The sequence below is a fragment of the Scyliorhinus torazame genome, chromosome 19, assembly GCF_047496885.1.
Source record: "Scyliorhinus torazame isolate Kashiwa2021f chromosome 19, sScyTor2.1, whole genome shotgun sequence".
NCBI classification, from domain to species: Eukaryota; Metazoa; Chordata; class Chondrichthyes; order Carcharhiniformes; family Scyliorhinidae; genus Scyliorhinus; species Scyliorhinus torazame.
In genome coordinates this window covers 140,843,693-140,867,428 of record NC_092725.1, presented here as the reverse complement: position 1 = coordinate 140,867,428, position 23,736 = coordinate 140,843,693, and the positions used below count along the sequence as shown (strand labels likewise).

At 47.7% G+C, this 23,736-nt stretch overlaps 1 protein-coding gene across 1 annotated transcript in view; it reads right to left on the bottom strand.

Moving 5' to 3' along the window:
• The window catches only part of kcnq1.2 (potassium voltage-gated channel, KQT-like subfamily, member 1.2), a 162,614-nt gene extending 151,553 nt beyond the window's left edge, over positions 1-11,061 (bottom strand). The window contains exon 1 of the mRNA XM_072484001.1: positions 10,593-11,061. Within this exon, the coding sequence (XP_072340102.1) occupies positions 10,593-10,996 (404 nt within the window). The 5' untranslated portion in view covers positions 10,997-11,061. The remainder of the gene's footprint in view (positions 1-10,592) is intronic.
• Between the last annotated feature and the right edge of the window lie 12,675 nt (positions 11,062-23,736).

The window sequence follows — 23,736 nt, the reverse complement described above, 5'->3', positions numbered from 1 at the left end:
TCCGACCCCTGCCGGGTCGGAGAACCGCCAGGAGGCCGCGTGAATCCCGCCCCCGCCGGCTGCCGAATTCCGCAGCGCCGGGGATTTGGCGGGGTGGGAATCGCGCCTGGCCGGTCGGGGGCCGTTGGCAGCGGCCTCTCCCCCTCGGCGATTCTGAGTGGCCGCCCGTTGTCGGCTGGTCCCGCCGCCGTATGTTACAACAGGTATTTACCGGCGGGGCCTGGCTCCGCGGGCGGCCTCCGGGGTCCTCGGGGGGGGGGGGGGATCTGGCCCCGGGGTGTGCCCCCATGGTGGCCTGGTCCATGATCGGAGCCCACCGATCCGCGGGCGGGCCTGTGCCGTGAGGGCACTCTATTCCTCCGGGCCGGCAGCTATAACAGTCCGCGATGGCCGGCGCGGAGATGAACCCCCTCTATGCAAGTGCTGGGATGACGCCAGCACACGCTGACGCTCCCGCGCATGCGCCAACTCGCGCCAGCCTGCGGAGGCCCTTCGGCGCCATGGTGTGGCACCATGCCCCTTCCCCGCCGGCCGACGGGGCGCAAACCACTCCGGCACCGGCCTAGCCCCTGAAAGTGCGGAGGATTCCTTACCTTCCGGGCGGCCCGATGCCGGAGTGGTTCACGCCACTCCTCGGCGCCGGGACCGCCCGCCCCGCCAGGCAGGGGAGAATCCCGCCCCAGGTTTTTCTGGATGGCGGGGCTTTGCGTCCTGCCATCCACGGAGTGTGCACACAGCACATCCCCACCCACACTGCCTGCCCTGTACCCATTTAATGCTCCAAAAAAGCTTTCATTGGCTGGAGGTGGGACTTGAACCTCTCATTCTGGAGGAATATCCCGCCTCAGGGAGCTGCTGGCCAATCTGATTGACAGCACCAGAAGCTTCAGTGGACAGGCCTGGGACTGCAAGCTGAGCAGTGACCAGAATCCAAATCCTGGACCAGGTTCGATTTGGGGGTCTCAGGACTGGGAGCTGAGGTGAGTCGTGGGAGGGAGGAGGTTGGGGGGGGGGGGGGTTTGTACAGAAGGGGGCTGCGGGAATTGGTGGAGAGGCTAGGGACAGGGAGGGCCAGCTGGGACATGTCTTCAGTACGACTGCTGGTGTGATGTCAGTGTGCACAGTCTTTGCTGTATCTACCGCCGTCAGTCATGTGGAGTGAATCGAATGGCAATAATGTGTGTTATCTACAAGTTGTACTGCAGGAGCTGTCTGAAGGCTGGCATCTGAGATGCTGCTCACCTCAGGAGGAGGCCCAGATGGATCATCCAATCAGCACCTCAAGCTGCAGGGAGAGGAATGAGTGGAGCTGGAAGATGTGTTTTTATTTAATTCATTTGTGGATGGAGGCTTCTCCGGCTAGACCAGCATTTATTGCCCTTCCCCAATTGGAAGCTGCTTTCTTGAACTGCTGTAGTCCGTCTGGCATAGGTATACCCAGAATGCTGTGAGGGATGGAGTTCCGGGATTTTGACACAGCGACAGCGAAGGAACGGCGATATATTTCCAAGTCAGGATGGTGGATGATTTGGAGGGAAACTTCCAGGTGGTTGTGTTCCCGTGTGTCTGCCGCTCTTGTCCTTTGAGATGGCAGCAGTTGTGGGTTTCGAAGGTGTTATTCAGAAACCTTGGTGAGTTCCTGCAGTACAACTTGTAGACGACACACACTATTGCCACTGTGCATCAATGGTGAAGGGAGTGGATATTTGTGGATGAGATGCCAATCAAGCCGGCTGCTTTGTCAAGTTTCTTGAATGTTGTTGGAGCTGCACTCATCCAGGCAAGGGGAGAGTTTCCCTCACACTCTTCTCTTGTGTCTTAAGCTGGTGAACAGGCTTTAGTGAGTCAGGGATGAGTTATTCGCCACAGGATCCCTAGCCTATGACCTTGTTCTTGTAGCCACAGTAATTGTATAGGCATAGACCATTTTTTTAATGGGGAAAGGCTTCAGAACTCTGAAGCAAAAAAGTACTTAGGAGTCTTAGTTCAGGATTCTCTTTGGTTAACATGAAGGTTCAGTTGGCAGTTAGGAAGGCAAATGCAATGTTTAGCATTCATTTCAAGAGGGCTAGAATGCAAGAGCAAGGATGTATTGCTGAGGCTAAATAAGGCTCTGGTCAGACCCCATTTGGAATACTGTGAGCAATTTTGGGCCCTCTATCTAAGGAAGGGTGTGTTGGCCTTGGAGGGATCCAAAGGAAGTTCATAAGAATGATCCTGGATTGAGGGGTTTGCCATATAAGGATTCTGTACTCTATGGAGTTAAGAAGGATGAGGGGGGATCATAGAATCATAGAATTTACAGTGCAGGAGGAGGCCATTCGGCCCATCGAGTCTGCACCAGCTCTTGGAAAAAGCACCCTACCCAAGCCCACACCTCCACCCTATCCCCATAACACAGTAACCCCACCCAACACTAAGGGCAATTTTGGACACTAAGGGTAATTTATCATGGCCAATCCACCTAACCTGCACATCTTTGGACTGTGGGAAATGAAGATTATAGGGCAGCACGATGACGCAGTGGTTTGCACTGCTGCTTCACGGGGCGGAGGTCCCAGATTCGATCCCGGCTCTGGGTCATTCTCCCCGTGTTTGCGTGAATCTAACCCCCACAACCCAAAGATGTGCAGGGTAAGTGGATTGGCCACGCTAAATTGCCCCTTAATTGGAAAAAATGAATTGGGTACTCCAAATTTTTTTTTAAAAAAAGAATTGAAGATTATTCTTTGCTCACGTTCACAAGAAAAGCTGGCATATTAGTAGCTGAATTCGGTACCGCGGCTCCGAAAATAAATGCCATAAATGCAGTTCAGTAGTGCACTGCTTTTCCGAGAGGTATTGGGTCATTTCTTATCTTTAGATTATCAAACTGAAGTGTGGAGCAATCCTTTATATCGTGCTATGTGTAGCTGTAACTCAGTAATTCACAATCTGCTCAGATAAATGAATGATAGCATGGATATAAACTATTTGCTGAGAGTTATTTAAAATAGTAATGAAGGGCATGTTTCAGAAGGCTTTGGGTTCTCATTAAGGAAACACTGATATTATGCTTCACATTACTGTTACTCAATCAACAGTAACACAATATTGTTCAACATTTACATCACAATAAGAGCCCAAGTTCTAAATTGCAAGTGGTGCATAACAAGAAGCTATTGAATTGCATTTGCGAAACATATATCACTTACATTTTCTTTTCATTTTATCCTGCCTTTGAAAAATGATTGTTTATTAGCTGTTACGCAAACTAATACAAAGTAAGGCCACAATTAGTGGAAACCCGGGAGGCATGTTATTTACTGCCGATAACTGCCACATCCCTGTTTATTTCAATTCATATGAACCAACAACACATGCATCAAGCTATGTTTTTAATAGCCAACAGAAGCTAACAGATGTGGCAACAAATATAATTCACATATTTTACAAAGTTACATTCAGAATTTGTTTCTGCATTTTATTTGAGACCGCAGTGCTAATAATGGAGACCACAGTGCTAATCGTGGCAAGATCATGGGTTCGTTCCCCGCAGCGGGTTCATTCCTCGCACTGGCCAATAAGATGTGGGAAGAGAGTGGCGCAGTGGAAGCGTGCTGGACCCATATCACCAGAAGTTGGATGGATCCATCTTCTCCAATTCGATCAGCGGAAGTTCTTAGCCAAGCCAGTTTTTTAAAAAACATAATGTAAGCAGCTTATCCAGTCCAAATGTGATTTTTTTTTTCAATGGATAAACCTCAGCCAGAAACATATAGTGCCTTCCTGGAGGAAGCAATTTCCATTTAAATTTGACAAAATTATACACGTCATACACTTGAACTCTTTACTCTATGACTTTTCTTCTACTATTTGTGTGAAGGTACTAACCTTCAGAGTGCAAATGGCCAGTCTTATAGGGGTGGGGTGTTGCAAGGAGAAAATAATAGTTCAAGTGAAAAGCTGGTTAATCAAACATGGAGAGCACCCAGCTTCTGTCTTCGCCCTTTCACAATCACATAACCTCTTGGATCATTGTTTCCAAATTGTCTTAATTTTAAAATTCGTCAAATGAAAACATATGTTACACAGCTAAGGCAAATCACAGTCAATAATTCGTCAAATTTTCATGTCCAAGCCAGAACAAGATTTGCGTGGAACATGCGGCCATCAATATGTCCTTGTAAATGGATAATTAAAATGAATATTATGTGTCCATAAGAAACACTTTGCAACTGCACTATGAATGAGGTCAATCAATTGTGGAACGGTTTGCTTTGACTCAAACCACAAAAGCTTCCAATTTATATCTTCACTGATCAATACCTTAATCAATGGTAAAAGCAATTTCACGCAGTAGGATGTACAATACTAAAGACATCCTTCCGGACAACAGATGCAATAGATTTTTCCATTTTCATGTGACCTAGGTGTGATTTTCGATTACAGGTCCTTGCATTAATGAAGGTGATTTCCAATTGTGGAAACAAAGTGCGAACAGGTTCAAATCAATTTCTAACTATAAATCAAGTTGCAAGGATGTAATATCAAGAAATAGCTGTAAGCACCGGATACTGCAAAGGCTCGGGCCCTGGCAATATTCCAGCAATAATACCAAGGACTTGGGCTTCAGAGCTACCTGTGTCCCTACTGTAATGATGCTCATGAACCCCACGGGGAATCGTTGATTGATCTCCCCGTGGAGTCCATGGAATATGAGTTCTCATATTGAGCGGCCGACGGTTCGCTCAATGGGGACTAAACCGGCGGGACTTTAAAACCTGTACGCCAGACCCGGACCGTTTTTTCCGATGGTCCTGGACTGGGGAACAAGCTTTGCATCCCGCGGAAGTGCATTCTTTTTGTTACTGGCATAAATATGAGTTTGTTCATAGCCTGACCTTGGCGGAGTTATTGCATTGGCGACAAGGAATGAAAACGGGATTCCCGAGCAGCCTTCTCAGTGAAACAAACAGCTCTCCGGTAAGCAATAAGTGAGGACCAAGGCCAAGTCTTTCGGGCAGATCTGGCTCCAGCAGATCAGACTAGATCAGCTGGAAATATTTAGATTGGGCATCGGAGGACTATTTTAAATTATCAGTAAATACCCTGAAGTCTTCCAAAGGGGGCTCGGAAATATAAATGGAGCCAGAGGCAGATTCTACATTGACCCCGATGAGTGGGCCACACCCATCGTTCCCGTCGTCAAACCCGACAAATCCACCCCCCTTTGCGAGGCTTATAAACTCATAGTCAGTTGGGCAGCACGGTGGCATAGTGGTTAGCACTGCTGCCTCATGGTGCTGAGGACCCGTGTTCGATGCTAACCACGATGTTTATAAACACTTGCTATGATTGATCCTTATCAAAAGGAGCTAAGTGCTTTCTGATCAGAAAAAGTTAGTGAAAGCTCCTTTTGTTGTAGCAAGGAGGATAGTAAACAGTGAGGAGGATAGCTTTAGATTACAGAAGGATATGGATTGGTCACAAATGGAATTCAATCTGGCTAAGTGTGAGGTGACACGACCCCCTGGGCTAGTGCACGGTAAGTTCCAGCTCCACTTGACCCAGACTTGCAACACAAGTGAAATTAGATGTTATTTTAAAATACCCGAGGATTGTTGCTGAGCACAATTAACAACAGCCACCTGCAGGTTTGTAAATTTAACACAAATTACCTTTTATAATTAAACTGACAGAACTGTAACTGACGACCTGATACCCTTTTCCCAGCACCCCTCCCTCTTGGCTCACCCTTACTCTACACACAAACACAAACACAGACAACATAGAGGAAAAGGGTGGTGGAGGGGAAAGAATATAATGATAAAATTAAAGGATTAAGGATCCCTGATGCACTGGGGTGGCTTCCAGTTCAAGGTTCAAGCTTTTGTTTCAATGCTTCCTTCTAGGATTCAGATGTTTTTTTTCCTGGCAAGGCTAGCTACTTTATTTGTAGATTCAAGATCATTTCAAATATATCGTAAAGATGTGCCAGGCACTCACTGGCTTCAGAACAATAAAACAGTCCTTTAATTCAGCAGCAAGAAAGACAGAGGGCTGGATTCTCCGCTATCGGGAGTCTCTGTTACTCCAGCAGAGCACCCACGCCCGGGGGATTTCCCGACGGCGTGGGGATGCCCACAATGGGAAATCCCATTGGCCGGCTGGCGGGACGGAGAATCTCGCTGCCGATGAAGGCGCACCGCACTGAACGGAGAATCCCGCCCACAGAGAGAGACTTCCTTCTTCCTTCAAGGTCTAATCACTTCTGCCCAGCTCTCAGAAGCATTGCACAAGAACCACTCACTGACTGTTGTCAGGCAGAACACTATCTCTAGCCAATCTACAGGTTGCCAGCCAGCGAATTAAACCAACTCCCTCCAAAGCTGGTTTTCAAGATTCAGCCGGTGCTAATAAGTCTGTTTTGTCCTCTCCAAAATACAAAACCTGGAACACACTGTCCTGATCAGCAGACGGCATATTTGTCTTTATCAGCAGAGGCATAGAGTTTAAGAGCAGGGAGGCTACGCTGGAACAGTATAAAATGTTGGTTTGACCACAGATAGAGTATTATGTGCAGTTCTGGAATCCACATTATAAGTAAAAGTAATGTTGCCACAGTCCCAGATGACCTTCGGCTGCTTTCCCCTTTGAGGGGGAGAGCTGACTGGGGGTGAGTTAACCTGAGGGTCACTGCACCTCAGGCGAGGGGCAAGTTTGAGAAGGAGAGTCTTCATGAATAATCTCAGCCGGTACAGGAATTGACCCCGCGCTGCTGGCCTCGCTCTGCGTCACGAACCAGCTGTCCAGCCCACTGAGCTAAAGAGGGATGAGACAGCACTGGAAAGGGTCAGAGGGGAGTTACCAGGGTGTTGCCAGGGCTGCAGAGTTTTAGCTTTGAAGAGAGATTGGATAGACTGGGGTTGTTTTCCTTGGAGCAGAGGAGGGTGAGTTGTGTATACTTCTGAGGGACATAGATACAGTAGACAGTCTGGAACTCACTGCCTGAAAAGGGTGATGGAGGCAGAGACTGTCATAAGAATCAAGAAGTATTTACATGTGCATTACCAAGGCATTCAAGGCTATGGGCCAAGTGCTGGAAATTGGGATTCGAATTGGGTGGTTGTTTTTGGCCGGCGCAGAAACAATGTGACAAATGGCCTTTTCAGTGTTGGAAACGTCTATGACTCAATGACACACCAAATGCCATGATCAGAGATATTTACTTATTGGGTTAAGGTGCCCACATCAATTTTGGTGCGAATAAACCACCTGTCTCAGCTGAGGAAGTGACAGAAGTCTGGAGAAAGGATATTTGTCATGGTCCCGGTCACAGCATAAATGGATTGGCCTGACCAACCCAAGAACCAAACTTCAAACATGGTACAGTAGTGTATTGACAATAATATTGTCAGCCTGTTCCTCCCTGAAAATCACTCAGCCTTTCTCCTCAATCAAGCACATTGTGCAACCCTCGGATGCATTCGCCAAGAGTGGACTCTAGCCCTAACATTAGAAAGATGTTCCTAAATCAGATCACATTCTCATTAAAGGCAGATGATTTCTTTCCAACAATAAGCAAGCTCTAATTAATTCGATATGTCGCATTCCAGTACCTTAAAATTAAGCATTTGCCGCCCAACCACACTCCAAAGGTTGTAAACATAAACAAACTATATGATCAATCTCCCCAAAGGATACCCACACACTTCCAGCTTCATGCTGGGGTGTGTGTGTGTAAACAGCTAAATCTAAGAGGAAGGAAAGGTGAGCCACCGGGGGTGGGGGGGGGGGGGGCAGGAGCAGGGAGAGGGGGGGGTAGAGGGAATAGACGGAACAATAGAGGAGAGCCAGGGAGGGGGAGGGGAGAGGCAGGGAAACGTTAACAAACTTATCGTCCACAGGAACCGAGAAAACGGGGAAGGCGGGAGGGCCGCAGAAGCGGAACGAGACGACAACGGCAGCGAACTCCGTCTGGGAGAAGCAAGGGACGACAACACCACGAACAGATGCCTACTTACGTGTGTAAATAATTTTGCCAAGTGTGTTGAGCGGGGGCATAATACCGTCCAATGGCTTCTCAGGGAAAATTAAAACGTCAGCAGCAGCGACCCATAGGGGAGTGGGGGGTGAGTGCTCCGTTGGGAGGGTGTGGGAAGACTGAGGCATGTGGGGCCACGTCTAGTCAATTCCTATTGTATAATCTCTTTTTGCACTATGTTAATGTTCACTCTATTTTGCTGTGTTAGGGTTATTACTATTTATTATGAAAAACTTTGCAAAACTTTAATAAAAAAAATATTTTAAAAAATAAAACAGCAGCACTTCTAATGCTGCACAGAGAGCATGACCATGCCTCGCAGTTAAGCAATGCTTTCAGTGTCCTCATACCAGATATCAGTTAGGCAACAAGGGCCAGAAAGTCGCCACAAAGCTTCCAGCCCCACTGCCGGTGCCAGCAGCAGAAGCGACCCGATAGGTTGGTGGCGGAGGCGAGAGTGGTTCATTCCCGGCAGTGCCGCCGGATTCTATGACCCTCTTAAAAAAACAAAATATTCATGGAGGTGGGAAGGTGGTGCTTAATCGGTTGGGATGGGATCTCTGCCATCTTTCCTACCAGATGGTGCGGAGAATCTCGTGGCCACCTGTTAAAATTCCAGCCAAGGACTTCTTCATCAAAACAGCCAAGTTCCACAGACAATCCAAATAATGTACTTGAACGACATGAGGCTGGAGCTGATCAGTGCTGTAGGGGGCTGGGGGTGCACAGTGCTATGGGGACTGGGGGTGCACAGTGCTCTGGGGGCTGGAGGACAGTGCTCTGGGGGCTGGGGGTGCACAGTGGGGGTGCATGGTGCTCTGGGGGTACATAGTGCTCTGGGGGCTGGGGGTGCATTGTGCTCTGGGGGCTGGAGGAGGACAGTGCTCTGGGGGATGGTGGTGCACAGTGCTGGAGGGGGCTGGGGGTGCACAGTGCTCTATGGGTGCACAGTGCTCTGGGGGCTGGGTTGAACAGTGCTCTGGGGGTACACAGTGCTCTGGGGGATGGAGGTGCACAGTGCTGGAGGGGGCTGGGGGTGCACAGTGCTCTATGGTTGCACAGTGCTCTGGGGGTACACAGAGCTCTGGGGGATGGAGGTGCACAGTGCTCTGGGGATGCACAGTGCTCTGGAGGATGGAGGTGCACAGTACTCTGGGGATGCACAGTGCTCTGGGGTGCACAGTGCTCTGGGGGATGGAGGTACAGAGTGCTCTGGGGATGCAGTGCTCTGGGGGTGCACAGTGCTCTGGGGGATGGAGGTACAGAGTGCTCTGGGGGTGCACAGTGCTCTGGGGGTTGGAGGTGCACAGTGCTCTGAGGGTGCTCAGTGCTCTGGGGATGACCAGTCCTCTGGGGGATGGAGGTACAGAGTGCTCTGGGGATGATCAGTGCTCTGGGTACCTGGCACCTGACTCATCATCAGAATGGGGTTTGGCATGTGAGCGGTCAAATGATTCCATTGTTCTCTCTGATGTGGTGAGCAGCAGTCTGCTGTAAGCAAATTTGTTATTTTCAAAGCATGAATAATACTCTCCCCTTCGGCTACTATTTAAAGAGGTATCGACAGAGTGATCCCGTTCCTGCTAAAACGGCTAGCCAATACCGAACTGCCCCCGAATTATTAATCTCCATTTCAGCCCAAAGTTCACAGATAAGAAACTGGGTCTGTTAAGATAGTCTCCAATGTAACAAACTGTGCGCACATTGACGCTGAAGCCACGGTCACCAAAAGTAGTTTTGATCCTGTCAAAATGGGTGGAAAACATTTTGCATGTTGGAAAAAAAACACAATTGGAAGAGGTGGAGGGGCGAGAAGGAAAACGCCGAAATCCAACAAGACAAAATGGGACAAGAGTGAGTGAGGAAGGCCACATGTTGGTGCAGGGCAATTCCGCACAGAACACTTCAAATCACACAATCGTGTGGGGAGTATTGGATACATTTTCCCAAAGCTGACATGTAAACATGTTGCACCATTGCAGTGAAAAGCGGCCGGGGGGGGGGGGGGGGCGGGTGACTGGCTTCTTATTCACAACATTCACTCCCACTACCCAAAAAAAGTTTTCACAATGAAGGAAATCTCTGGGCAAATTTGACGAGCCGCAGTTTAAGACGCGGGAGCCCATCATTGTGTGTTTTATTTTAGGAATTCCCAGGGGGGGCAGGTTTATCCTGGGGGGGGGGCATGTTTTTCCTGGGGGGGGGCATGTTTATCCTGGGGGGGCATGTTTATCCTGGGGAGGGGGGGCAGGTTTATCCTGGGGGGGCAGGTTTATCCTAGGGAGGGGATGTTATCCTGTGGGGGGGGGGGCAGGTTTATCCTGGGTGGGGGGGGGGCAGGTTTATCCTGGGGGGGGGGTATCCTGGGGGGGGGGCAGGTTTATCCTAGGGAGGGGATGTTATCCTGTGGGGGGGGGGGGTGGCAGGTTTATCCTGGGGAGGGGATGTTATCCTGTGGGGGGGGGGGGGGGGTGCAGGTTTATCCTGGGGTGGTGGTGTTGGGAAGCAATCTGCCTGTAACACTCCCCAGGACTATTCAATGTCACAGCCGGAGTGCGGTACTCACACAGCGAAGTGATAGGTGAAGCACTTCCAGCCGCTCGGTCTCTCCAGGAAGTTGTACACATCTCCCTGCGCGCTGGTCCTGGTCATGTAGGGACGGTAAAAGCGGCTGGCCGAGCTGTTTTTGCGAGTCTCCGAGGCGGCCATGGCTGCACTGTCCGCCGGGGGGGTCGGATCCGGGGGGTCCGCCTCCGGGTTGCAAGGGACGCCCGACGATCCATTATTAACCACCGCATCTTCTTGCTCAAGTGCACCTGGAGCGTAGCAAGTGTCTGCCCCATCCTCCGCCACTCCCAGGAAGGCTGGCGACTTGCGGTGCCCGTTGACGGTCAGCAGCTGGTTACTGGCATCCTGATCCTGGAGGTTGCACATGGGCAATGCCACCGATGAGCCGTTGAGGTGGGACATCCCCAACTTGTGACCTGGGTCCCGGGTCGAATTCTCACTTCAGGCGGGACACTGAGCCATTAGTGTCCAGGGGGGTAGCCCACACTCTGGCTCTGTGTGTGTGTGTGTGTGTCTGCTGTAGCTCTGCACTGTGAGGCTGGCCTGGACTGTCAGCGGGAGCGATCCAGCAAATCACAGCCCTGGAAATCAGATTAAAAAGATGAGAGGAGCAAATCTCTCCTGGGTGATCAGCACAGCACTAACTCCAGCTTCCAGCCATCGAAAGAAACGTCAATAAAAGTGAAAGATACCCGGTTGTTTAGTCCGGAGATGGAATTAGAACATTCATCTCCGTGTACACCACCCAGAAAAAGTTAGTGGGGAAGATTAATTTCAAATAATTCAATCCCACACCATTTATTAACGTCTCTTCCTATGTCATAGATAGAGTCATACAGCACACAATCAGGCCCTTCAGCCCACCATCAAATACTAATCCACACTCATCCCATTTACCAACACTTGGTCCACAGGGCGGCACGGTAGCACAGTGGTTAGCACTGTTGCTTCACAGCACCAGGGACCCTTGTTCAATTCCCGGCTGGGTCACTGTGTGGAGTTTACACGTTCTCCCCGTGTCTGCGTGGGTTTCCTCCGGGTGCTCCGGTTTCCGCCCACAAGTCCCGAAAGTCGTGCTGTTAGCTAATTTGGACATTCTGAAATCTCCCTCAATGTACAACGAGCAGGCGCTGGAGTGTAGCAACTGGGGGATTTTCACAGTAACTTCATTGCAGTGTTAATGTAAGCCTACTTGTGACACTAAGAAAGATCATTATTCGCTTACTCTGCTCTGGCGAATTAAGTGTTGGAACAAAATGCATTTTGCATATGGGCAGCACGGTAGCACAGTGGTTACCACTGCTGCTTCACAGCCCCAGGGTCCCAGGTTCGATTCCCGGCTTGGGTCACTCTCTGTGCGGAGTCTGCACGTTCTCCCCGGAGTTTCCTCCGGGAGCTCCAGTTTCGTCCCACAGTCCAAAGATGTGGAGGTTAGGTGGATTGGCCGTGTTAAATTGCCCTTGGCGTCCAAAAAAAGGTAAGGTGGAGTTACCAAGATACCCGGAGGTGTAGGCTTGGGTAGGGTGCCCTTTCCAAGGGCCAATGCAGACTCGATGGGCCGAATGGCCTCCTTCTGCACTGTAAATTCTATGATTTTAAGGCAGGACAAAAATAAATTAAACCCTTTTGTTTCCAAATATTAGGGTGCAAACTGGGTGACACTCAGATGCTGGACTGCGCACTGCTGTAAAGGACAATTCTTCTATTCAGATAGTTGCGTCCCTCTGTGCTGCACCGAGTGGTGGCTGAGATACTGGGATGTTCATTGAAACAAAATGCAAACAGGAGCCGGGGAGCGGCTTCTCTCTGTGTCACTGCTTTCAGCCGGGGCTGCAGTGTCGCCTCGCACTGTCCCCGGCTCTCTCCTTGCTACGTTTGCTGAATGGCTTTATCACCTCACCTGCTGCCCTGTGGAAGTGGCCCGGAGCCGGCGGCGGCTGCGCCCGGCTGAGTCTGACTGTGCAACGCGGGCGGGCGAGCCGCTGAGTGAGCGAGCTCGCATCACCGAGCTGGCAAGTTGCAAATCTAGCTTACACTGCAGCTTGCACCTGGAGTTACTGCACCGCAACATTGTGATGCTGCAAATCTCTGATGGTCCTCATCACAGTAAATGTGGCTTCGCCCATTTCTCCGGCCTCGGCCCCCTGTGAGTTTGTTTACTTGTGGAAATGGATTAGGTCCTGGACATGTCGCACTCCATGTGCTCCAAAAGCCGTTGTACTAAATGAAAAAGTGCTAAACACAGACCGCATTCCCATTTGACCCTGACTTGTAATTTTACATTAAACGTTTAATTTATTGAGCTAAATAAAGGGGGATGCTTTAGTCTTGCACTCACCAGAGCCAATGCAAGAATGTCACGTTTCAAAAGGAGCAACAATGTATCCTGCGCGTGAAAAGGGTGTCGGTCTGTTGGCAAGTCAACTCTGATTGTTCAACGTTTTGCCATGGAGAACGGAGTCGGGAACTAATGTGCCCACGCTGAGTTAGGCAAGCATGGGTGGTTCAGTGCAGCCCATTGCAAACAGTCAGTTCGATGCCAAATAGGTAGGTCCAATGTCCCAATGACTGGCAGATGGTGTCAAACAGCACTGGAGAGTTAGGGGAGCAGGGGAGCTGAAAGGGTGTGTGTGGGGGGGGGGGGGGGGTGAGCTAGAAGGAGGGTCAAAACGTAGGTGCTGAGTGGGAGAGTCAGAAAGAAGGCTATTTACAACAAGCAGAGTACTGACCGTCCGCAACCAACTGCTGCTTGCAAAACTCAGAGTATAATGTCCAACCGAAGGTGTGATTCTGTGATTGAACAGCACTTGCTGAACAATTGCAAGTGTGCTGAGAATTACACCAACGGTAGTCTGGCTCACAATGTGGTTCATTTATGTTTGTTGGAAGTGTGTATCAGAGCATACACCACTGCTGGTGAACATCACGTGATCTGTAGTGATGTCTGCAAAGGTTTCCAGTTCTTCATCTTAGATTACACGAGTAAAACCTCTTAATAAAACCAGGCAAAGTGTGTGAACGAATCCAGATTGTGGGCCCTCCAAACCTTTTCTCTTTGCTGTAAACTCAGAGGTATAACAGAAAACAGGCGATGAGGGTTGAGGCAAGCAATAAATTGCTCGAAGAAGAAACTCGTCAACAAACACAGTGGAGACGGCGTGGAGAGCAGAGAAGAATTATTGGAGTCAGACACACGTCAGGTGAAGCACAGTCACCGATGCTGATCGTTAAAAAAAAACTTGACCACAACCGTGAGTAAAGAAGAACAACAGTTCAGAAAACCTGCTTGTCATTGAAGGGGGAGAGTATGGGCTACAGTGACAATGCACGTGGGGAAGCGAAATGGGTTGCGTGAATCAGGGATTCAGAAGTCTGACTCTGCACGGGACACTACTTGGGAAAAGTCAAACCACAGTCAGCCTAAAAGGAAACAATTCTAAGCTGCTTTGTGGATAAGGGGATCAAAGGGAGGAAGTTAGTTAAAGTATAGAGCCCATGAGCCGGGATCCGGAATGGCGGGAAAAACGGGCGCCGAGGGTGCATTTAATGAAGACTCTGAGACTTGGAACTTTTATACAGAAAGATTCCAATTATATCTCACAGCGAATCAAACACCGGCGGACCGTAAGGTTGCAACTTCTCTCGGTTCGGCAGGATGTAAAACCTTTAAGCTGCTACAAAATTTAGTTCACCCAGCAAAACCGGGAGTTAAGTCCAATATCAAGCAAATGAAGATTTTGGAAGGGCATTGCTCACCTTGACCATTATTAATTGCCGAAGGGTTTCGGTTCCACTGCCATCATCAGGAAGAAGGTGAAAGCACTTTCTTATGTGTTGCGAGAGAAGTTGCAACCTTACGAGCCGCCGGTGTTTGATTCGCTGTGAGATATAATTGGAATCTTTCTGTATAAAAGTTCATTTCATTTTTCATTTCATTTCATGTGCTAAATAGGCATGGCACTGGTCAGAAGAATACAAAACTGCATGTTAAGCTCCGAAGGAAACAAGTCTTGACTTCTTCGACTTGTGTTCAGTAATCACTTGGCCACAACAAAACAGTGCCACCTGCATCCCCTTTATATATTGGTGCAGTCTATTAAATCAGTATTCTTCAAACTTTTTTTCCAGCGACCCACTTTTACAAAATGGCCATCTCTCGCGACCCACACCACATTCACAATAGATTCTCCATTGTTACTTTTTAAAACATCATATTCATTGTTGGTACTTCTGTCTTTTTAAATGTAAATAATTGGAAATGAAAATATATTTTATATTTCTTGATGTTATTTGGACATCTAAATAACTTGTAATAAAATTCTCTGCACAGATCAGTGTGCAAGATGTTTGATCACAGACCCCTGAGGTGTTTGAAGGGGGAATGAGGAAATTATTGGAAACACGCCTAGATTTTGGGCTGATGGAGAAGGAAAGAGGCTCACCATTGGTCGCAGAATCAGTGTCACTGAAGAGAGCGACTAATCTCGGAAAGTGAGCAGAGTGGCACCCCATTTGAATTATGCATCAAACCCCTTATGTACACACAGTATAACTTTAAACATAGATCTGATTGACAAGTGTAGCCACCTAAATTGGCCAACTCCCGATGTAAAATGGCGAACGGCAAAGGCTGATGGGAAAGTCAGCCAACATAGACAGAAACCAGCAGCTGCAGGTTTGCTGTGTATTTAACTCTGCAAAAGGCCAGACAACATCAATACCAGCAACCATCAGCATAACAATGTAGCAGCCATCTACATACTGATGAGCAATCCCCGGGAACAATAAATAACATTTTGGACACACAAAGCAAAGCCAGACTCCCCGGCTGCAGCAGGAGCCAACACAAAGGAGGTGAACGAGCAGCTCAAAACCGCCCTTCGATCAGGGAACCGCTCCAGTATTGGAGAAATCGAACCAAGCGATTGGAACGAAGTCCAATCACCTAGGATCAGGTACAGGGTCCGCCCCGAAAGGCGGAAAGCCCCTGGGGACTATAAAAGTTAAGCCCCAAGTTCAAATCGCCCTCTTCACCGCTTCGTCCTGCCGGGTCACCCAGCAACACGAACCAACATTGACCGTGACCGGTGCAGTGACCGCCGACAGAAGTAAGTCTTAATTCAACGCTCGCTACGAGATAGGCGCTCCTAGCTACCAGTCCATACTAACTTCGAATCCCGCAGACTCAGAACCCGAACGAAAGGCCATTTGTTCCCCTGACCTGGTGGGCCAGTCCGAAGTTAAGTATAGGCCTGTTAGTTGTAGAAGTAGCTTAGACGTAGAATTTGTGCATGAGTAGCGATTACTGTGTATAATAAATATGCTTTGATTTGAATCTTACTAATCGGTGTATTGGGTTATTGATCATTACTCGGACTTGAACCTCGTGGCGGTATCACAAAGATACCTGGCGACTCGAGAGCAAAGGTAATAAAACAGAGCAATTGAACCAACGGAAAGTTAGCAACACAAGGTTAAGAGCAACTGAAACTCAACAGATATCAACAAGATTAACTGTCGCAGAAATTCAACCAACACTGACAACGTTTACGCTAACAGAAATTCAAGATTAATTGACAATGGTAACAGTGGCAGACATTAAACATGCATCAGATTCAGAACGTTAACCCTGAAGTTGATCTCTTTGTGTGGGCATTGACTCTGTGCTTCCTATGATCTGTACTTGAACAGATGCATCTCCTCCCTGACTGGGATGGATGGAGTTCCCAAACCCACACCTGTCGCCCCAGAGCCGAGTTCAGAATGGGGCAAATATAAATCAGCTTTGTGACAATGGACGAATTGAAAGGTGAGGAGATCCCCACAGGATACACAGGAATTGTGTATAAGGGAGTACTCCGGCTATGAGTTATTGACTGGGGTGCTTGTAGAAACATATTCCAGTTGGCAGTCACTTGGTTTTGGGTGGGAGATGCAGGTCTGGAAAAAAGGATCGCGGAACACTGTGGAAACTAACTCTGTGCAGATGGAGTATCTGCAGGAAATAAATTTAAAGATAATTGATTTTTTTTCTTTGCAACTCCTCAGTTGTAGGTGCAGGTGCTGACTAACCTGGCTGATCAGCTGCTGCAGAAACGGCAGTGGCTGCTGGAGGCTGTGTCGGTGACTGTAACAGTGACCAAGGGATGCAGGAAGTCCACGGCACGGCTTCTACATCAGCCTCATGTGGCCACACACTGCACTGTAGATAGAATTCACCCAGGACGAAATTGGGGGAAAAGAGGCCAGGTGATCTTCGGAGATCATTTTTGGTGACCTATTGACGACCCATTTTATATCATCCCACAACCCACCCACGGGTTGCAACCCCCTCTTTGAAAAACACTCTATTAAATAATAAGTGAAATCTATTAAACAATTAAAACCCTACTTCCAACCTAAGTTCTAGGCAAGATTAACTCTTTCCTAACAGTGCGTACAATGAGGTAAAAGATGCCTTACAGAAGTCAGAGCCTTTGGTTCACTAATCCCAAGTTGAAGCTGCACCTGGGGTTGGTGCAGATGTCTTGTCTTCGAGAGAGGAATGATTGATGGCATTTGCTTCACAAACCCTTACTAGTGCAGAAAGTGGTCTCGTAGTAGGTCGTACGGTAGAAGTGGGGTGGTTGGAGGAGTCCCGTGGGGGGGGTTGGATCAGAGTCCTGTGGTTGGAGTTATGGGGGAATGGAGGAGTCCCATGGGAGATCGGGGTGGGTTAGTGCTATAGTTACCCAAAAGCTAGAAGCAGTTTTAATTCTTCTGGAGTAACTATTGTTGTAACACAGTCAGAGCTATCACATTTTCAGATGGTTCTCAGTACATGGCAATTGGCTAAAGATAGTTGGAACTTTCCAGGCAATTACAGGCCACCTTCAGGATACCCCCAGGGATTTGGATAGGCTAAGTGAATGGGCTAGGGTCTGACAGATAGAATACAATGTTGACAAATGTGAGGTTATCCATTTTGGTAGGAATAACAGCAAAAAGGATTATTATTTAAATGATAAAATATTAAAACATGCTGCTGTGCAGAGAGACCTGGGTGTGCTAGTGCATGAGTCGCAAAAAGTTGGTTCACAGGTGCAACAGGTGATTAAGAAGGCAAATGGAATTTTGTCCTTCATTGCTAGAGGGATGGAGTTTAAGACTAGGGAGGTTATGCTGCAATTGTATAAGGTGTTAGTGAGGCCACACCTGGAGTATTGTGTTCAGTTTTGGTCTCCTTACTTGAGAAAGGACGTACTGGCACTGGAGGGTGTGCAGAGGAGATTCACTAGGTTAATCCCAGAGCTGAAGGGGTTGGATTACGAGGAGAGGTTGAGTAGACTGGGACTGTACTCGTTGGAATTTAGAAGGGTGAGGGGAGATCTTATAGAAATATATAAAATTATGCAGGGAATAGATAGGATAGATGCGGGCAGGTTGTTTCCACTGGCGGATGAAAGCAGAACTAGGGGGCATAGCCTCAAAATAAGGGGAAGTAGATTTAGGACTAAGTTTAGGAGGAACTTCTTCACCCAAAGGGTTGTGAATTTATGGAATTCCTTGCCCAGTGAACCAGTAGAGGCTCCTTCATTAAATGTTTTTAAGATAAAGATAGTAAGTTTTTTGAAGAATAAAGGGATTAAGGGTTATGGTGCTCAGGCCGGAAAGTGGAGCTGAGTCCACAAAAGATCAGCCATGATCTCATTGAATGGCGGAGCAGGCTTGAGGGGCCAGATGGCCTACTCCTGCTCCTAGTTCTTATGTTCTCATACACTGCCCCTGAGCCCCTGAGCTTGGAAGTTCCAGTCCAATGTCTTAAAATGTGAAATCCTGATGTGTCATTCTTTCAACTATTAACTGGGTTCAAATTTCTTTTTTTTTAAGTTATTGGCCTCTACAGGGATTGTAAGAATTTAGCCCTGAGAGGGAAGGTGAAAAAGGGGCAAATAGTGAGGTAAAGGTTCTTCTCACAATATTCCAACTTCTTGGCTCCTGCACTCCTCCCTTGTCCTCACCCTACCAAGTGAAATGCTCACATGCTGCCTCCTGACTCGATGACCAGGTTTGTCTCTGCATGTATGAAAGTGGAGCCATATTTTGCAGGGCCCTCACAGGCTGCAAAACCCAGAGGAGATTCACTACACGCATTTCATGTGTCAGAACAGTGGAATGAGGAGGACACAAAGATGATTGATGCAGGTAGGGCAGTGGATGTTGTCTACATGAACTTCAGTAAGGCCTTTGACAAGGTCCCTCATGGCAGACTGGTACAAAAGGTGAGGTCACACAGGATCAGAGTTGAGCAGGCAAGATGGATACAGAACTGGCTAGGTCATAGAAGGCAGAGAGTAGCAATGGAAGGGTGCTTTTCTGATTGGAGGGCTGTGACTAGTGGTGTTCCGCAGGGATCAGTGCTGGGACCTTTGCTGTTCGTAGTTATATATAAATGATTTGGAGGAAAAATTAACTGGTCTGATAAGTAAGTTTGCAGACACACAAAGGTTACTGGAATTGCGGATAGCGATGAGGACTGTCAGAGGATACAGCAGGATTTAGATCGTTTGGAGACTTGGGTGGAGAGATGGCAGATGGAGTTTAATCCGGACAAATGTGAGGTAATGCATTTTGGAAGGTCTAATACAAGTAGGGAATATACAGTGAATAGTAGAACTCTCAAGAGTATTGATTGTCAAAGAGATCTAGGTGTACATGTCTACAGGTCACTGAAAGGGGCAACACAGGTGGAGAAGGTAGTCAAGAAAGCATACGGCATGCTTGCCTTCATTGGCTGGTGCATTGTCATGTTGCAGCTGTATAGAACCTTAGTTATGTCACACTTGGAGTATAGTGTTCAATTCTGGTCGTCACACTACCAGAAGGATGTGGAGGCTTTAGAGAGGGTGCAGAAGAGATTTACCAGGATGTTGCCTGGAGAGGTTGAGTAAACATGGTTTGTTCTGACTGCAACGAAGGAGGTTGAGGGGAGACCTGATGGAGGTCTACAAAATTATGAGGGGCATAGACAGAGTGGATAGTCAGAGACTTTGTCACAGGGTAGAGGGGTTAATTACTAGGGGGCATAGTTTTAAGGTGCTCGGAGCAAGGTTTAGAGGAGATGTACGAGGCAAGGTTTTTACACAGAGGGTAGTGGGTGCCTGGAACTCGCTGCCGGAGGAGATGGTGGAAGCAGGGACGATAGTGACGTTTAAGGGGCATCTTGACAAATACATGAATACGATGGGAATAGAGGGATACTGACCCCGGAAGTGTAGAAGATTTTAGTTTAGTCGGGCAGCATGGTTGGCGCAGGCTTGGAGGGCCGAAGGGCCTGTTCCTGTGCTGTACTTTTCTTTGTTCTTTGTTCTTTGAGCAGGCTCACTCTCACCTTACTGAACCACGTTGAAGTAATAGAAAGCGTAAGAGGAAAGCATTCTAGTTTGACAAAAGGATTCACTTGGTGCTCATTAGATTGTTACTGTTCCATTGATGCTTTTTATATGAATGAAAGGATAAGTTGATGTGAACCACTCACTGTCATGACTTCCACCCCATTAGTTAGTTTCCTTCTGATGAATGGAATGGTGAGGAGTAAATGCAGTAAGAGTGATGTTTGGCTGGGTGGCTATAGGGAGGAGGTTTGGTGGTAGTGGGGTGAGATAAGGCATCTTGAAGGAAAGCTTGCATTGCTACATGCGCACTTTTCAACTTAAATATGCCTCGATAAGGACGTCATGAGCTTCTCTGGCAGTCAGTGGCTGCGAGCCCCAATGGCATATCATGATGTGCATCATCCTCCTCCATTTCCGAAGGTGCCAGGCACTCTCCACCTTGTTCTTGCACCAGCTCCAGTTCTCTCTGCAACACAATGTTGTGAAGGGCAGAGGGGACCACATCAATTCTGGAGACCTTTGCTGGGTCTTTTTGAAGAGCACCTCAAGACAGGCCAAGTTAGAGGGAGCTTATTTTGAGCTTGTTCTATTGTCGCCCTAGTAGTGACATGGCTCCTGTTGTACCTCCCCTGTGCCTTTGTTTTGGGTTCCTCATTGGGGTCATCAGCCAGGCCTTGAGTAGGTATTTTGTGTCTCCTGAGAGCCAACTGCTGAGGCTGTCTAATGGAAAAAAACTGCTCTTGAACGTTAGACTGCCAATGGAAGAAAGTTTCCTGGGAGCACACTGAAGATCTAGCACAGACTTGCTATATGTCTTGCAATGGTCACAGACCTGCTTTTCATAAAGGAAGTGAAAGCTCTTCTAATGAACGAAGATGCCTGGCTGATATGATCGTGCCTTGACCACTGTATAAGTGGTCTTTGACTCCCTGGACTTGTGGAAATCCTGCAAGGGAAGCAAAGCCCTCTGGGCCTGACTGCCCTCATCTGTGTCAAAGTGAATGTAGTTGGAGGCCTTCGTATACAAGTCACAAGAGCTCTGACTGATGCAGTTGTGAGCTGATGATTGTGAGATCTTACAGATGGGACCAGCAGGTCACTAGAAGATCCTGGACAGGAATAAATTGAGGGTTGTGGGGTGGTCAGCACAGCCATGGGCAATACGTGGCTCCCTGTTCTCCTTGGTTGGAGGTCTGCTTCCAAAGGTCTACAGAAGACTGCTGGGAAAGCCTGAGCCTTCAGAGACACTGCTGTCCCCAAAAGCCACTTAACCTTGGCCTATAAACCCTGTATTGTTGGTATCACCTCCTTCAAAGTCTTCCGTCCACCCTCTCTGATGATCCAGCTGCATGTCACTGTGGAGGAGGCAGCTGTTGCTGGAGTTACTGAGCACTTTGCTTTGACTGCTGGGCTGGAGGATGTTGTATGTCTTCCACAGAGGTCCAGGCAATTGCAGAATATGTAACCCCCAATACCGCCGCTACCCAAATGATATGAAATGAAATGAAAATCGCTTATTGTCACAAGTAGGCTTCAAATGAAGTTACTGTGAAAAGCCCCTAGTCGTCACATTCCGATGCCTGTTCGGGGAGGCTGGTACGGGAATTGAACCGTGCTGCTGGCCTGCTTTCAAAGCTAGCTCTTTAGCCCTGTGCTAAACCAGCCCCAAAGATTAGATACAAATGAAAAAAAAGTAACACGATGACAAAGTATTGTTTGCTCAGTCTCTCTAACATGGCAGGCCTGTTTCTTCGAGGAATTGATACTTTTAGTTGAAGTAAAGCTAAGGATTTTTAGTAAGCTATGAGGCTTACTGAGGTTGAATATCCAGGAGATTGGTTCTCAAGTGAAATTGAAGTTGGAACAGGTACTTCTCCCACTTTCAAGGAGTTGCTGTTTATTACCTTAGCTGCAAAGTTAACTTGCAGCTGGTTTGATGGTTTCTCTGATGGACTTTGATGGAACTCTTTCCGAGGAAGCAGCTTTTGCTGTTTCAAAAGCAGAAAAAAAAATCATGGTGCTCATCATATGACTTGTGCAAGCTCAAAAAAAGGCGAGGAGGGATGTTGATTACAGATCCTGTGTTGCCATTTGACACTTCGAAATTCATCCTATCTGGTTTGGATGAGAAACCATCGTAATACAATGGAGGGTTAATGGGATCCCTTGCACATTCGTCTGTCCCACATTGAGTTTCAGTGTTTCTTTTGTCCATGGTGAAACAGAAAGATGAGCCAGATGGAACGCTATGGTTCTGTTGTTCGGTCCATCCTGAGAGGTGTATGAATTTCTCAGCTGTCTGTGAATGCCCATATGACTGTCTGGAATCCCAACAGTCAAAGGTTACATAATCTGCCATGGCCATTTTAATAGACTGTCCAAAATTTTAAAAGTATTATCTAAAGTTCATAATGTACTGGACCATCTTTTAAAATTAATTTTTGTGGGACGTGGGCTTCATTGGGTGGGCCACCATTTGTTGCCCATTCCTAATTGCCCTTGAGAAAGTGATGGGTGAGTTGCCTTCTTGTACTGCTGAAGTCTATGTGGTGTAGGTGCACCCACTGTGGGAGGTTTTGACCCAGCAACAGTGAAGGAACAGCGATGTATTTCCAAGTCAGGATGGTAAGTGACTTGGAGAGGAGCTTCCAAGAGATGGTGTTCCCATGCATCTGCTGCCCTTGTCCTTCTATATGGTAATGGTTGTGTGTCTTGAAGGTGCTGCCTAAGGAGCCGTGGTGAGTTCCTGCCGGGCTTCTTGGAGATGGTACACGCTGCTGCTACCGTTCATCGGATGTGGAGGGAGTGAATGTTTGTGAAAAGGGTGCCAATCATGCGTGCTGTTTTGTCCTGGGTGGTATTGAGCTTCTTGAGTGGTATAGGAGCTGCACTCATCCAGGCAAGTCGTAAGTATTCCATTACACTCCTGACTTGTGCCTTGTGGATGGTGGGCAGGCTTTGGGGAGTCAGGAGGCGAGTTACTCGCCGCAAGATCCCTCCACTCTGACCTTCTCTTGTAGCCACAGTGTTTATATGACTAGTCCAGTTCCGTTTCTGGTCAATGGTAACCCCCAGGATGTTGATAGTGGGGGATTCAGTGATGGTAATGCCATTGAATGTCAAGGGCGATGGTTTGATTCTCTCTTATTGGAGATTGTCATTGCCTGGCGCTTGTGTAGCGTGAATGTAACTTTGACAAGCATAAGTCAGAAAAAAGATACTGGAGAAATTAGGGAAAGAACAGATGAACAAGAGTAGTCCTTTCAGTCATTCATGCTGTTCCTCAATTCAATTAGATCATGGCTAATTTGTACCTTTACTCAACAACCCACCTCGTTTCTGTAACCCTCCATACACTCGCCTATAGCAAAAGTCGATCAGCTTTGGTTTTGAAATTTCCAATTGACTTTGCATCTATAGTGTTTTAGGATTGAGAAAGAGCTTCTGATTTCCACTCATCTTTTTGAAAAGAAGTACTTCCTGGAATCACATTGAATGTCCTAACTCTAATTTGAAGTTTCTCCTCCTTGTTCTTGACTCTCCCACCAGAGGAAATAGTTTCCCTCTGTCTGCTTTAGCAAATTACTTAATCATCCTCAATACATCAATTATATCACCCCTTAATCTTCCATATTCAAGGCCAGTCTATGCACCCTGTTCTCATGTTTTTATCACTCTAGTCCCAATATTATTCTTGTGAATTTATGCTCCACCACCACTTGAGGCCAATATACGTTTCCTGAGGTTAGATGCCCAGAACTGGGTGCA